The following is a 13,761-nucleotide window of genomic DNA, read 5'->3' on the forward strand; positions in this document are numbered from 1 at the left end:
TACATGTCCACACCAAGTTTCAAGAAAATACCTTCGGGCATTGCATAGATATGGGGGAAATTGCAACATTTGTAGCATTTGACCTTGACCTTTTGACCTTTGACCTCTTGCCAATGTCACTAAAATCTACTCAACTAATTGTCCCATCATACATCATCCTTGGACCAAATTTGGTGAAAGCTGCTTCATCCAGGTTTGAGTTATCACGTAAACAGATAAATTTTAGGATTTGACCTTGATCTTTGACCTTTGACCTCTGTCCGATTTCACTGAAAAACTAATCAAGTAATTGTCCCATCATACATCATCCACCTACAAAGTTTGGTGAAATTTGCTCCACCCAGTCTTGAGTTATCGCGTAAACGGATACAATTTCATGATTTGACCTTGACCTTTGACCTTTGACCTTTAGCCGATTTCACCCAAAATCTAATCAAATAATTGCCCCATCATACTTCATACTTGGACCAAGTTTGGTAAAATTCCAGTAAATATTACTCAAGTTATCGCGTAAACGAATGCGGACGGACGGACGTACAGACGTACGTACGGACGTATGTACGGACGTACGTACGGACGTACGGACGGACGGACAACCCGAAAACATAATGCCTCCGGCACCACTTCGTGGCGGAGGCATAAAAAAATGGAATCTGAGAAGTGGTTTCTTGTAATCAGCAAGAAAGTCTTCATTCTTCAGTGTTTGGAAAATCATTTGTTTTCATTAGCTCAGTATCAATTGCTTCTTATACATTGTTTGTGATAAGTGCCAGCTTTTCGTGTAGGGAATCATATCGAGAAAGCTGTAATTTAGTACAGGAAATCTGTGCTTGGTGGAATAAATTTTGATTATTCAGTTTCTCTCACGAGAATGCAGCACCACCCACCTTCACAAGTCAGCTTCCCAGCTGTCTCGGCCTGGCCGTATTTGTTGGTAGCTCGGCACGTAATGACACCGGCGTCCTCGGGGTAGACTCCTTTGATGTCCAGGGAGCAGATTCCAAACTCGTACTTGGTCTGGACTCGGGATCCTTGATTTAGCGAAAGAAGTCACTTAGCATTTTTACAGCCAACTGTGTATGGTTTAGACGTACTTTCACTAGCCATCACGCATTCTGGGACCACACTATACATTATACAAATCTGATAGTGAAATTGTGTTTAAAGTTGCTTAATCTGTTTAACATACCTTTGTTTCATCACTATGACAACTATTAAAATTAGAGGGATTGTACAGTACTGGTTGAGGTGAGTATTCAGCTTGTAACATTTTGAGAGATATTTAGAAACCACTCTACAAAATGTTAAAGAGCATTCAATTCTAAGAGGAATCAAAAGTTTATTTGATGAAAATTGGTTTTGAAATGACTGAGATATCCAAAAATAAGGAAAAACAAAGAGATCCTAATAAAAAGTTGTCGACTGTCAATTTTATTAGGATGGGTATTTTGGATATCTCAGCCATTTCAAGGCCAATTTTCATGAAATAAATGTTGAATTCTTCTTGAAATTACATGCTCTTTCATATTTCATAAGAGGTATCTCATTGTCTCACAAAAAAAAAAAATGTTATAAACCTGAATCCTCATCTCAAACAGTGATGTACAGTCCCTTTAAAGTTGCAATGGAATAGTACAAAATGATGTAGGGCCTACAGTACACTGGGGAATCCCAGCACCTTCTGCACAATGTAAAAAGTGAATTGTATGTACATTGTACATGCATATTTTAAGGCAATACAAAAATAAGGTGCATGTACAACTACTGTACCTACAATGTAAACTGTAAGACTGCCATATTCACTACTAATTTTCCTTTGCAGTGATCATCAAACAAATGAAATTTTGCAATACTCTTGGAAACAAGTTTCCCCAGGTGTGTACATACATTTTGTACATGTACAAAAATAAGTTGTCTTTGTAGTGTAATTCCCGAAAACATTTCATTTGATTATCTTCCATGCCTGCATAGGTTGAACAGATGTACATACAAAAAGTAACTTTGGGCAGAAATTTCACTCACCAATGAATAGCTGGGCGTTGTTCTTCAACCAATCAACCCTCATCGTGGGGTCTCCGGCGGGCTGGATGCGACATGCAAAGTGTGCAGTTTCTCCTTCCTTCTTTTTCAGGCAGTCGTTGAGTGGCACCACAAACTCGGGTTTGACGCCGCTCTTCTTGCTCGCGTCAGGTTCGTCGTCAAACTGTGTTACGTAGCTTGGGATCTCTTCCTTGTCTGGGGGAGGGACGGGTCGTTTGCTGCACGAAACGGGGAGAAACCGGAGATAAATCATCAACTATGATCTGTCTAAACTGTGATTGAAACTGTGCAGTTACTTCTCAACTACGTTATACATGTACTACATGACTATACAAACTGTATGTGATATTTCTATCATAGCCCAAGTGCTTTCCTACACTGACTACAATATATATGTAGTGATATCAAAAGAAAAAATGTTAGCAGCATACACTGTAATGTACAATCAAATGCAAGGAATAAAAATAATAATAATAATAAAACTGTCCATAGTTTGTACTCTTCCTCCAGAATAAACCTACATGTACATTTGTACTACCAAGAAAGATAAATACAATGTATACCCCTATCATAAACATATGGGCAAGTACCTTGGATGTGGAGTTACAGTTTGTATATGTTTCATGCACAATTCTCAGAAACAGTCAAACAAAGATAAGCCCCCAAGACGCCAACATTCCAAGTACACGATTGTATGCTTGTGTATGTCCAAGATGCAAAATATGTATGCGTACATTTAGTTGTACACATATGGCAGAAAAGACTAGAATTGAGTAAACATTTCCATTCTATTTGTGTAATGCACCAAAAATAAGAAACTGACAGTTTTTGCAAATTTCGGTTTTAACAAAAATTACTTCTTATGAGTCCCTTTCAGAGGTACATGAATACTGTATTACTGCATTAAATTCATAAATAGCTTTAAAGATGGACAGTTTGGAATCTTTGTATCAAACTAAATTGCACTGACTGGAGTTGAAGTAGTACATGTACAGTTGTACATACTTACAGGGGGAAAGAAAGAGCAATATAATAACAGCAAAAGTAAATTACACAACTCTACATGTAATCATAAAACTACATACATTTGTATTGTATACACACATATAATAGCAGTTTGGTATTAATGGCATTCACTTCAAACTGAATGGAAAGGGTACAAGCTTGGTGTACAAAGGTCAAATATCAAACACTCCATGGTTTTTTAATCCACACTCCCATTAGAACCTGGTAGTCCCTGTACAAAATTAATGTTAATTTGCAAGATCTGGCAGGAAAAAAGTTAATACTATAGGATAATACTATAATTTCTGACAGAACATGAGAATTCATATTTTTTGCAACAGTCAATTGATTGCTTTTATGATTTTGTGTGTCTTTTATGAAGACTGAAAGAGCATGAAAATGAGCACAGGAAAGGGATTTCTATGACATCCAATTTCCTCGCTCATTTTGATTTCAAATGATATATTTCTAGCCAGTTTCCCTAAACGTTTTAATCTATCCAGACTGAAATGTGTTAGAATGTCAGAGGTTGAAGCAAATTGAAAGCGTACAAAATCTTACTGCAATATTGCAAGAAAAAGTGCATAGAATGATCCTCCTGGAATACAACATTATAGTTCAAATATCCAAAATAAACTGAGATGTAAGCAATTTCTTCTCAGACTGTCGCTTGACATTAATTTGGTGAAACTGCCAATTCCAGATGAAGATAGCACATAAATAAAATATATTTCCTTTTTGAGAGTTTAACACAGTTGTTAGTAAATCCTAAACACAGAGGATTTCACGCTCACAACAAACTATCAAAATCTACCAAAAAAAAATAATGCCAGGTTGAAAATTTTGATAGTATGGAACTGATATCTTAAAGCATTCAGGCCTTAAGATCTACTGAACTACAAATTAAGCCATAAAGAGGAGAGTACAACTGTATGTGATGGTACATCAGCCAACCACACTCAGAAAAAGACACACACAAACACATACAAGTACAAACATCAAGACGCGCACACAGACATTGTAGGCACACAGCCACACATACAGTGTACATGTACATGTATATCAAAGAATTCAAAACCACTTTATGTTGACAAGAACTAGATTGAAATATCAAATCAAAGAAGAAAAATGTCAGAAAATAACTCTGAAATATCCACACATCTACATTTAAAAAAAATCCACACTAGAGTACGTATATAAAAAGTATGAATTCTCAATACGCCTGTTCTAGGGGGCACAATCTTTACCTGTAGAACAGAGAATAGTCCACGCGGCTGCATTCACATTTAAAAGATCATCACGGAGAGATAAAACATGATGACATTAATGCGAAGCATGCATCATATGCACATAGCCAAGCTTGATATTAACAATGCATGTTAGTGATACATTCTCATATACATGTAATTTGTTACTGTAGAGCTGGCCATCAGTTTGCTACAATCTCAAATTCCTTTTGTTTATCAACATGACAGCCCAAAGCTGTCATGCGCTTTTCAGTCTGGTGGACATTCAATGGAACATCGATCATCTACAATGTACAGTACTGTACATGCCTCAATCAATCAATGGAATGCATTTTTTTTTTCTCTCTATCTACAACTATCTAGTATGTATCTATGTATCTATGTATCTACGATCTTGTATGTATCTATGTTTGTATGTATCTATCTACGTGTGTACAGTTGTATCTACATGTATACAATAAATCTCTCTGTTTTACCCCCCCCCCCCAAAAAAAAAAAAAAAGTTAGAAAATAAATTAAGTAATCTTCAAGCATGATGCTCATTTGTCAAAATAATCCCTCTTCACATGTCTGTGATATATGGTAACCGTGTATGAACAACGTCACAATTCTTTACGAAATCTCGAGCATCAATGAAAGGATGTGATTTTGCTTGATTATCTTAGCATTGATACAGGGATAGATACAAGACTAAGTGTGAGTGAATGCATTTGTAATGGTCTGGTTAGCATGACAGAACAAATGTATCACTTCCTCACAAAATATTGCACAAATTTATGTACTTGCCACCGTTTTTACTCACACTATCCTAATGCTTTTTAGACAAGCTACCAGACAAACCTCTCATACTCTCTCTCATTCTCATTTATTTCTTCATGCACATGAATTTAATACAAATATACCAGATACTGTAAAAGTGGAAATTTTCGCGGTGTTGAAATTTTCCTGCATTTCGCGCAACCAGAAACTAGTGTGAAAATAAAAGCATGCGAATATATTTTTGCTTGCCCTATGTTCCAACAGTTGTCTTGATTTCACGGAATAAAAAAAAAGCAAAACTCTTTCTACCCGGCCGAACGCGAAACATTAGTCGCACAAAAATATCCACTTTTGCAGAATTCACTGCTGTGTTTGAAGCATGCTCAAGGGTATATACATCGACGTGTATGATGCAGGAGTTTTGAGACAGGGATGAGATTTCTTACCCTTGTGTTGGGCGCCTCTGAAAGATGGGAGCTGGCTCATTATCTCGGATAAACTTGTCATCTAGAATGGCAGAGAGTGAGAAAAATGGTCATCAAATCACTATGAACACAGTGGCGGATACAGAAGGGGCGCACTGGGCATGCGCCCCTCTTTATTTTTTGTTAAAAGGGCATGCGCCCCCTCTTTATTTTTTGTTAAAACACAAGAAATAAAAAGAAAAAAATGGGGGCACATGTGCCCCCCTTTAACTTTGTAGGCACCTCCCCTTTATGGAATTCCTGGATCCACCCCTGGAACATACTACAAAGAACAGTTGTGCCCCTAAGCAAGGCAGTTTATCCTGCTGCCTTGTCCACTGGAGGGGATTAACTAATATTTTATTTCTTTTAATTCTTAACTTTTAAAAGTTATTACATGGCATGCTACACTTGTGGTATCTAGAATTGGCCTCTTGGGTTACTGGCCTTAACCCCTATACGCTTTAGTAAAGATGCCTAACCAGACATTTAGCATCAAAACCCTGCTACGATACTAGGGGGAAAATATGGGGTTGAAAAGTAAGAGAAAAAAATATATAAATACATACACTGTAATGTCTTCCTTAAACTGTAAAATCTTAAAGTGCAATATAATCTGTACTTTGCAAAAAATCAATTTATCATTAAATCTATCAATTTATACACAGTTGATTTTTCATTTCCTTTTGTATACAAATAGTCCATGCAATCTACATGAAATGAGTGTATAATCACCCACACCTTTGATGTCCGTCCTTCACATCCTGTTTGAGTTTGAACTCTCTTTCATTTGGAAATCACACATGCATGCATGTGTCGTACATACAAACATTTTTTACTCTACGAAAAAAAAAAAAATTACTGTGATTCCAGAAGTAAAAAAAAGCCCCAAAACATCACACTATCAGAGGTTTATGATACAAAGTAAACTCCTCTGGAAGTAAAAAAAAAAAAAAAAAAAAAATCACACTATCAGAGGTTTATAATACAAAGTAAACTCCTCCAGAAGTAAAAAAAAACATCACACTATCAGAAGTCTTTGACACAAAGTAAACTCTTTCACGTCGAAGGGAATCAAATTTGGTGACTCACAGACAACTTGGACTCGACTTCTACAGGAGACTCGTCCCGCCGAGTTGTGGGCTGTGCAGGTGTACCAGGCGCTGTCGTGACGGGTGACTCTCTCGATGAAAAGCTGACACACACCGTCCTCAGACACCTTCATGCTGCGGATGAAACACAAACAGACATCACGAGACTTAGACAGAACATGCACATACACCACAATACTCCATAATATAGTTAAAATGAATGCAATAGCAATGAATAGAACACACATGGTATACACAATAAGTTGCTTGGACAAACAAAACAAACTTTATGATTTTATGTCTAAATTCTCGTTTCAGCATATCTGGCCAGTCATTCAATTAATAGGGAATCAATACAAAATCAGTTGAAAATGTTATTTCTCTGCCCTGATAGGCTGAAATTACTCAAGTACATTGTAAAAGATAACCAAATACAAATTTTAAACTACTTCCTTCAAGAGATAAAATTTGATCATTCTTTCTGGCACTGCATTTTGAGGGCTTGAGGCAACAGTACAGGTGTATGTGAATCCATGGGAGTACTACAGATACACACCGATTCCAGAGCTGAAAACGGGGCAAATGTAGGACAGTGCGAGACGTACGTACCTGTACCCGCCGGCATTGGGCATGATGTGCTTCTGGTCACGTTGCCATGACACGTGCGGAGTCGGCGTTCCCGTGACCTTGCAGGTGAGGGTCACTGGTTCGTTCTCCCGCACGGTCACATTCTCGACTCGGTCGATGAATGACGGGGCAACTAACTGTTTCTTCGCTGTTGAAGGGTTGGGTGGGAAAAAAATCAAACACAAGTATATCAAAACTGTTTTAAACAGGCAACAGGTTTAAGCAATGTGTGTGTATAAAACTCAGTACTTTGATAATAAAAACTCAAAGGTTCATGAGATACACAATGTACAATGTATCACATTAGATTTTCAATAAAGTAGAATACATAATGAAATCATATGATGCAATCTCTATGCAAAGCCTGCTAGTATCTTGAGAGAAAACTACAGGCATAAATGTCAGAAGATTATACTATAACTGGTTGAACTTATGATTGGTGGACATACAGTTGTAACAATACCAATGAAGCAACCATACTGTGTATGCTTCATATACATGTACATGTATACTGTTCATGTATACAAAATATCATACTGATTGCTATGTGGCTAGATTGTAATGTCATATCAGGCACTGGGTAATAAAAAACAAACTAGACCCTGTAACTACAAATAAAACAAGTATACATCTGTACTTCATCACAGTGTTTGTGTTATGTTTTGTGCAGACGCTGTACATTTTATTCAACCCACTGAGGACGAGTCCCAAGCATACTCGGGCAAGTGTCTATGAGAAATGCACGTTGCAGCAAAATCAAACCGTCCTCAATGGGTCAATGTGCTTGGTCAGGAATGAAATGAATCTGCATCAAATTGTGTGAATGCCTGATCACAAGAAGTTCTGTTTTCACTTGCTTTGATTGCATTGATTTGAGTTCGATAGCTAACAGACGGGGAGTTGACTCACGTTCGACTTGGAGTGTGACTTGGAACTTGGCCTCCCCGGCCCTGTTCTTGGCGACACAGGTGTAGAGGCCGCTGTCGTGGGGCATGGTATAGCTGATCATGAGGGCGTGTTCTCCCCCCTCATTCACTAGCACCTGGGAGTCAAAATGACAATCATAAACAGGAGAGGTTCATTTATGGGAGAGGAGTGAGTTGTCAGCTCGGCACATGATGTGATGTAAAGGATACTGGTACATCAGACAGGTAGCCAAAACTTGTATTCACATGCATAAAGTATTGATCAAATCACAGGGCGCATGAACAGGAATTTTAAGATGTACAGGTACATGAAGATTACAGGAACCAGAATCATCCTAAAGGCACTTGGTTACATTTCAAATCAAATCAAATCAAATCAAATCAAATCAAATGAAAAACACTGAATAACCAGTGCTTATTCACATTGCTAAAGGGTCAATCAGTCGAAATAATGACTCCTTTCTTTTGAAATATAAACCACCTCCTTGTTGATTAGCAACAGTTCGATTAATACACGGCACTGACCTATAGAAGATTTATACATTTACAGATTTTGAAAATAGTTCACCATTACCGACATATCTAGAAATGGGTGAATGAAATGGATGGAGATAAGATTTTTGTTCACCCTGTTTACACCTTGCATTTGCACTTGATCATTCTAAACGGCTCAAGGCATAAAATCACCAAATCTCCACACTACTACAAGTTGTATTCTTGAGTTGAGAATATCTTGGTTCAGTAAACCACTGCCATACATTTAGGACCAAACTTTCAGACTTTTTGTAACCGCGGAAACATACCCTATGGTTGGCATCGGGGTACACGGGCATTTCGTTCCTGTACCAGGTCAGGTCTGGGGGCGGTCGTCCAGTGACGCGGCAGTTGAACCTCGCCAACTTGCCCTCCTTGACGTTGAGGTCACTCGGGATGACCTTGAAGGTCGGCTTGTAGTGTTTCTCCCGCACCTCTCCGGCATATTTCTCTCTCTCTGGTATTTGATATTCTTCCGTTTCCCTGTAAGACAATGTAAGGGAAAGGATATAAACAGTCATTAGTGGTTGACGCAATTTTCAGACAATTGTTGGTCACCTGGGGCAATTGACCATGAGGTCAGGATCATTCACCATTTTTCTGATAAGTGTGTGTTTGAGGTGGACACGCCATTTCAACAACATGTAGGTTTGCAACATGATCTTTGCAACAAATTAGATACTTCGTAAATCCTTGGTGTGCATAAATTGTGACTTCCAGGACCTTTCGAGGTGTACATCATATCCTACTTGTATAAGAGGATTAAAGCCTTTTGCCTCTTCCTATATGGGATGGCACACACAGAACAGCATCCATCTAGACTCACCAGGACTAAAATCTGAGCCAGTTAAAGGCAGACGCAATACTGACTGCGCCACCTCAACACCCCCTGATAAGCATAGTAGTGTAAGTCATGATAATTCTGGCAAGGGAATAGTGTCATACTTAGTATTACCTTGCATTCCATTTTCCAAAAATTTGTTTCCTTTCTTTTGGTTTCCACAACAAACTCACGTGGCAACCTCCAGTTTGATACTGCTGAGAGAAAAGACGAACACTCACATGCTGACTCGAGCACCGAGGGCGCCCTTCATGTGTACCGGCTCCTTGGGCTTGTGTCCGAGCGCGTCCACCTTGATGAGACCTGTGTTGACCGCCTTGCCGAACTGGTTCCAAGCGAAGATGGTGTAGGCCCCGGTGTCCTCCGGAAGGACCAGGTCTATGCGAAACTGGGTGAATCCCTCCATGTAGGAGAGGTCATAGCGGGTAGACTTGGGCAGCGGGCGGCCATTCTTGTACCACTGGATCTGTTGTGATAATCATATCAACCTCATTATCACATATACATGTACTACATTGTACCTCACTATCACATGCAAGTATACTACATTGTACATTGTACATGTATGTACGGGTACAGTCTGTACATTGTATTTTAACTCTTTATGTGCTTTGAGTACCAATTGGTATGGAATACCATATAGCATTGTACACACTGTCCAAAGACCCTGGCACAGTCAGGGTTCAGGCGAATATGGCAACTCTCTAGACTGAAATCAGGTGTTTTCCATTAAGATTACACACAGTCCAGTGCCCTGTTGCATAAAACCCTTATCACTGGACTTACCGCTCCTTTCTAGTGGTAAGTCTTCAAATTAGCGGTAAATTTTATAATCCTTGATGCTGATTGGCTGTGACACCTAATTTTGTACCATTGAAATTCAACGGTAAGTTTTATGCAATGGGCCAATGGAATATTTTGCATATTGCTCCATTTCACATTATCTAAGGTTTCTTTACACACACACACACACACAAAAAAAAAAAAATTATAATAATACATGTACTCCCCTTCATTTGAAAATACCAATACCAATCAAGCAAGCATGTGATACAATAATATTGCCACATTCTTTCCCATGCAGAGTTTAAGTTTACAAAAGAATCTGATAAAGATCTCCTGAAGGTTGTTGAAAGTTATCAACAAAGCAAAATAAAGCATTTTCATCTAAGCTTTGATCCTAATTTGAATTTTCATGGTGATGTCCAAGGAAGCCTATTGACCGATTCTGTGACGCGCTATGTGTATTTTTGGCATGGGCAGCGCCATTACGCGGTGTCTCAGCCGACCCCCCCTTCCCACTCCCCACCCCTCTCCCTACATTAGCACGCGCGCAGAATGAAAAACTGATGCATGGTTGCTTTAGCCAATGGGCGTCTCGTACTGAGTGCGCGAATGCTTGCTTAGTGCGCGAACCTTTGTTACAAGTGCGCGATAAACACGTTACCCGTGGGGTGGGGGAGAGCAGGAGGGGTCGGCTGAGACACCGCAATTTGAGCTCATGGCTGCGCCCAGTGCCATAAAATGTCTGCTGCCCTCAACGAACCCGAATCGGTCAATAGCTGGGAAACAAACATGGGCTACAAATTGTAAATACAGTACATGTATGTTGCCACCCCTGCTCAGCCCCTTCATTCTGGTGTTGGCAAAGAAGATATTGAAATTTGTTGTTGTTGTTTTTAAAAAAAGAAGAGAGAGAAAATGGAAATTTGTAAAAGAAACTGAAATTGAAGATAATGAGACTATGAGGAAAGACAGGAGCGCTGAGACGTACCGATGGCTTGGGCCTGCCTTCAACTCGGCAGCTGAGGGCAACCTTCCTTCCCTCTGACACCCGCAGGTTCTTGAGCTCCTTCAGGAAACGTGGCGCCCTCTGTTGGCTGGCCTCTGTCTCCAGCTCGGACTCGAGTTCAGTCTCCGTCTCGGCTTCCATCGCCTCGCTCTCCTGAGGTTGTGTCTGCTGCAGGAGCATAGCCTCGAATGCAGCCACATCGAAGGGACCAACGGGACCCTGTACAGTGAAGAATGAAGAAATCTGTTCAGAAACTGCTGGTTTAGGAGGCTACACTGACCGCCACAGGTTACAACATACATGTATCTCTTCACCTCACTTAATGATCATTTCATACTGTGTTACGATGCATCATGCAATTTTACACACAAAGTACATCACCATGCATTTTCATCTAATATGCTCTACAACACTGAGTGTCTTTGGTTTTGCAGATTGGGTTTTATTCATGCATGTAACAAATACATCATAATTATCTTATCTTTTGACCACTTTTGTGTTAACTTCTGGTAGAAAACTGTATGTTCTAGTATAGAAAGTGTGTCATACACATGTTGAATGCATGTACAACTAGTTGATTCATTTTGGATAAAGTTTACTGAGAAGAATCCTGTTCAAAAAATTGTAAGCGCTAATCCGCATGTCATGGCATGATAACACCTGTATGGCTCCAACCCGGAAAGACAGGTACACAAAAAGAAATATTAAGAGGCATTACCAATGAAAGTGAAAATTTGTGTAAAGATGTACTACATGATGTATGTACAATATATGACCCTGTTGAATGACACCCTGTAATGTTGCAGAAATTCTTAAACCGAGTACGTGTACCAATATCAACAATCATTATTTCTGGAAGGAAAATTACGAATATGCACCATGTACAAGCAATAGTACAGTTGCACATCAAAGTGAATGAATACAATTGTAAATCCACTGATTTTCATATGATGATATGAGAACAAGTGCATTGCATCTTTAAAGATAAGTACATTAATCTCATACAGATAATTATGTAAATGGGTTTGTCTGTAATGACATGGATACAACAGTCACTCTATGAAAGGGAATGAATGAATCTAGGTCTTGTATTCCATCCACCTACAGTACAGACAATGTTCTGCACTTGTAGAAGAATAGATTGCTTGCAATCTTAGATTACACAACAGCTACAATGTATCAATAACTATTGATGGAAAACAACAGAGTTTCCTACCTAATGAGGTGTAGTGTTCAGGATGGTATAAATGAATAATGATATGTGTTAGTGTACCGTGTGTATATAACGTACAGTGTATCAAAGTGATAATCCTATAAATGGCACAATTGTATCTAATACTCTATTCTACTTGTACTTAACACCATCTACACATTCAAAAGGCAAGTACATGGTGTATCATAAAAAGGTGTGACTGATCATGAGACTACGTAATGTCAACAGTATCTCAATTTTTAGTCAATGAATGTAAGAATAATCTCTTTAGTGTGACACAGAGAAGTGGATAATTGATACACCATGTACATTACTAGTTAATACTACCAATTCATTCTTCATTGTCAAATCATGTAGTTGAACATGAATGTGATCGATTTAAACTCTTTTGTATTGGGCTGGGCTTAGTGTCATACGTGTATGAGAAAAAATCTCATTACAGTACAAGTACATACATGTACTGATGAATGTTAAGAATGTTCACCAACAAATAAGCCATCACAACTTATAAAACTTTAACAATGCACAACACTGCCACATGAAAATATTCACTGACCTGTACAAGATACTGTACTCTCAACATTTAAAACAAACAAGTGTACTTCAAGAACTCACAATTTTTCCAACAACATACACGTATGTACCACAAACGATATTTCTGTCATCATAAATCTTAGATAAAACACTTTACTGTCCACACTGCATGGATGCAAGCTCATGCAGTTATTCAAATAAATGTTGTCTTAACAACTAGCCGTATTCTACAACACATCCCAACCTGACACCTGTAATACAATTACAAGTACGTACATGTAATTGGGTACATGTACAAAACTCCATTGTAAATGATACACACTCTGAAGTAACAAATCACACAAAAGTATGAATCACAAACCTTCTAAGAACCAACATGCACTTAAACTATGAGAAAGCAATTCAGCATTATACTGAAAGTACATGTACATGTAGAACATGCAAACTACAAATTGTCGTAAAAGAGACAGTACAATGTAACACATACACACATACACAGAGCAATTGTTCTGCTGGGAAACAATTTAGCAAATACAAATGTACAACAAATGTACTTTTAAAAAAAAAAAAATCATTTTTTGAATGTACATGTACATACATTGAACTTTACAGGCAATGGACTACCCTGCATAATCACATAAAACAAACTTTGAGAAACAAACAACATCAACAACTGTACTCATACATG

General features: G+C 38.5%; 1 protein-coding gene across 1 annotated transcript in view; it reads right to left on the reverse strand.

Annotated features, from left to right (window-relative positions):
• The window catches only part of LOC140245285 (titin-like), a 240,109-nt gene that overhangs the window by 21,052 nt on the left and 205,296 nt on the right, over positions 1 to 13,761 (reverse strand). The window contains exons 84-92 of the mRNA XM_072324869.1: positions 11,309 to 11,545; positions 9,756 to 10,000; positions 8,963 to 9,176; positions 8,143 to 8,275; positions 7,216 to 7,381; positions 6,608 to 6,741; positions 5,498 to 5,558; positions 2,023 to 2,258; positions 888 to 1,031 (exon numbers count right to left, since the gene is read on the reverse strand). Of these exons, the coding sequence (XP_072180970.1) occupies positions 888 to 1,031; positions 2,023 to 2,258; positions 5,498 to 5,558; positions 6,608 to 6,741; positions 7,216 to 7,381; positions 8,143 to 8,275; positions 8,963 to 9,176; positions 9,756 to 10,000; positions 11,309 to 11,545 (1,570 nt within the window). The remainder of the gene's footprint in view (positions 1 to 887; positions 1,032 to 2,022; positions 2,259 to 5,497; positions 5,559 to 6,607; positions 6,742 to 7,215; positions 7,382 to 8,142; positions 8,276 to 8,962; positions 9,177 to 9,755; positions 10,001 to 11,308; positions 11,546 to 13,761) is intronic.

This window comes from Diadema setosum, chromosome 22 (genome assembly GCF_964275005.1).
Source record: "Diadema setosum chromosome 22, eeDiaSeto1, whole genome shotgun sequence".
Taxonomy (NCBI): Eukaryota; Metazoa; Echinodermata; class Echinoidea; order Diadematoida; family Diadematidae; genus Diadema; species Diadema setosum.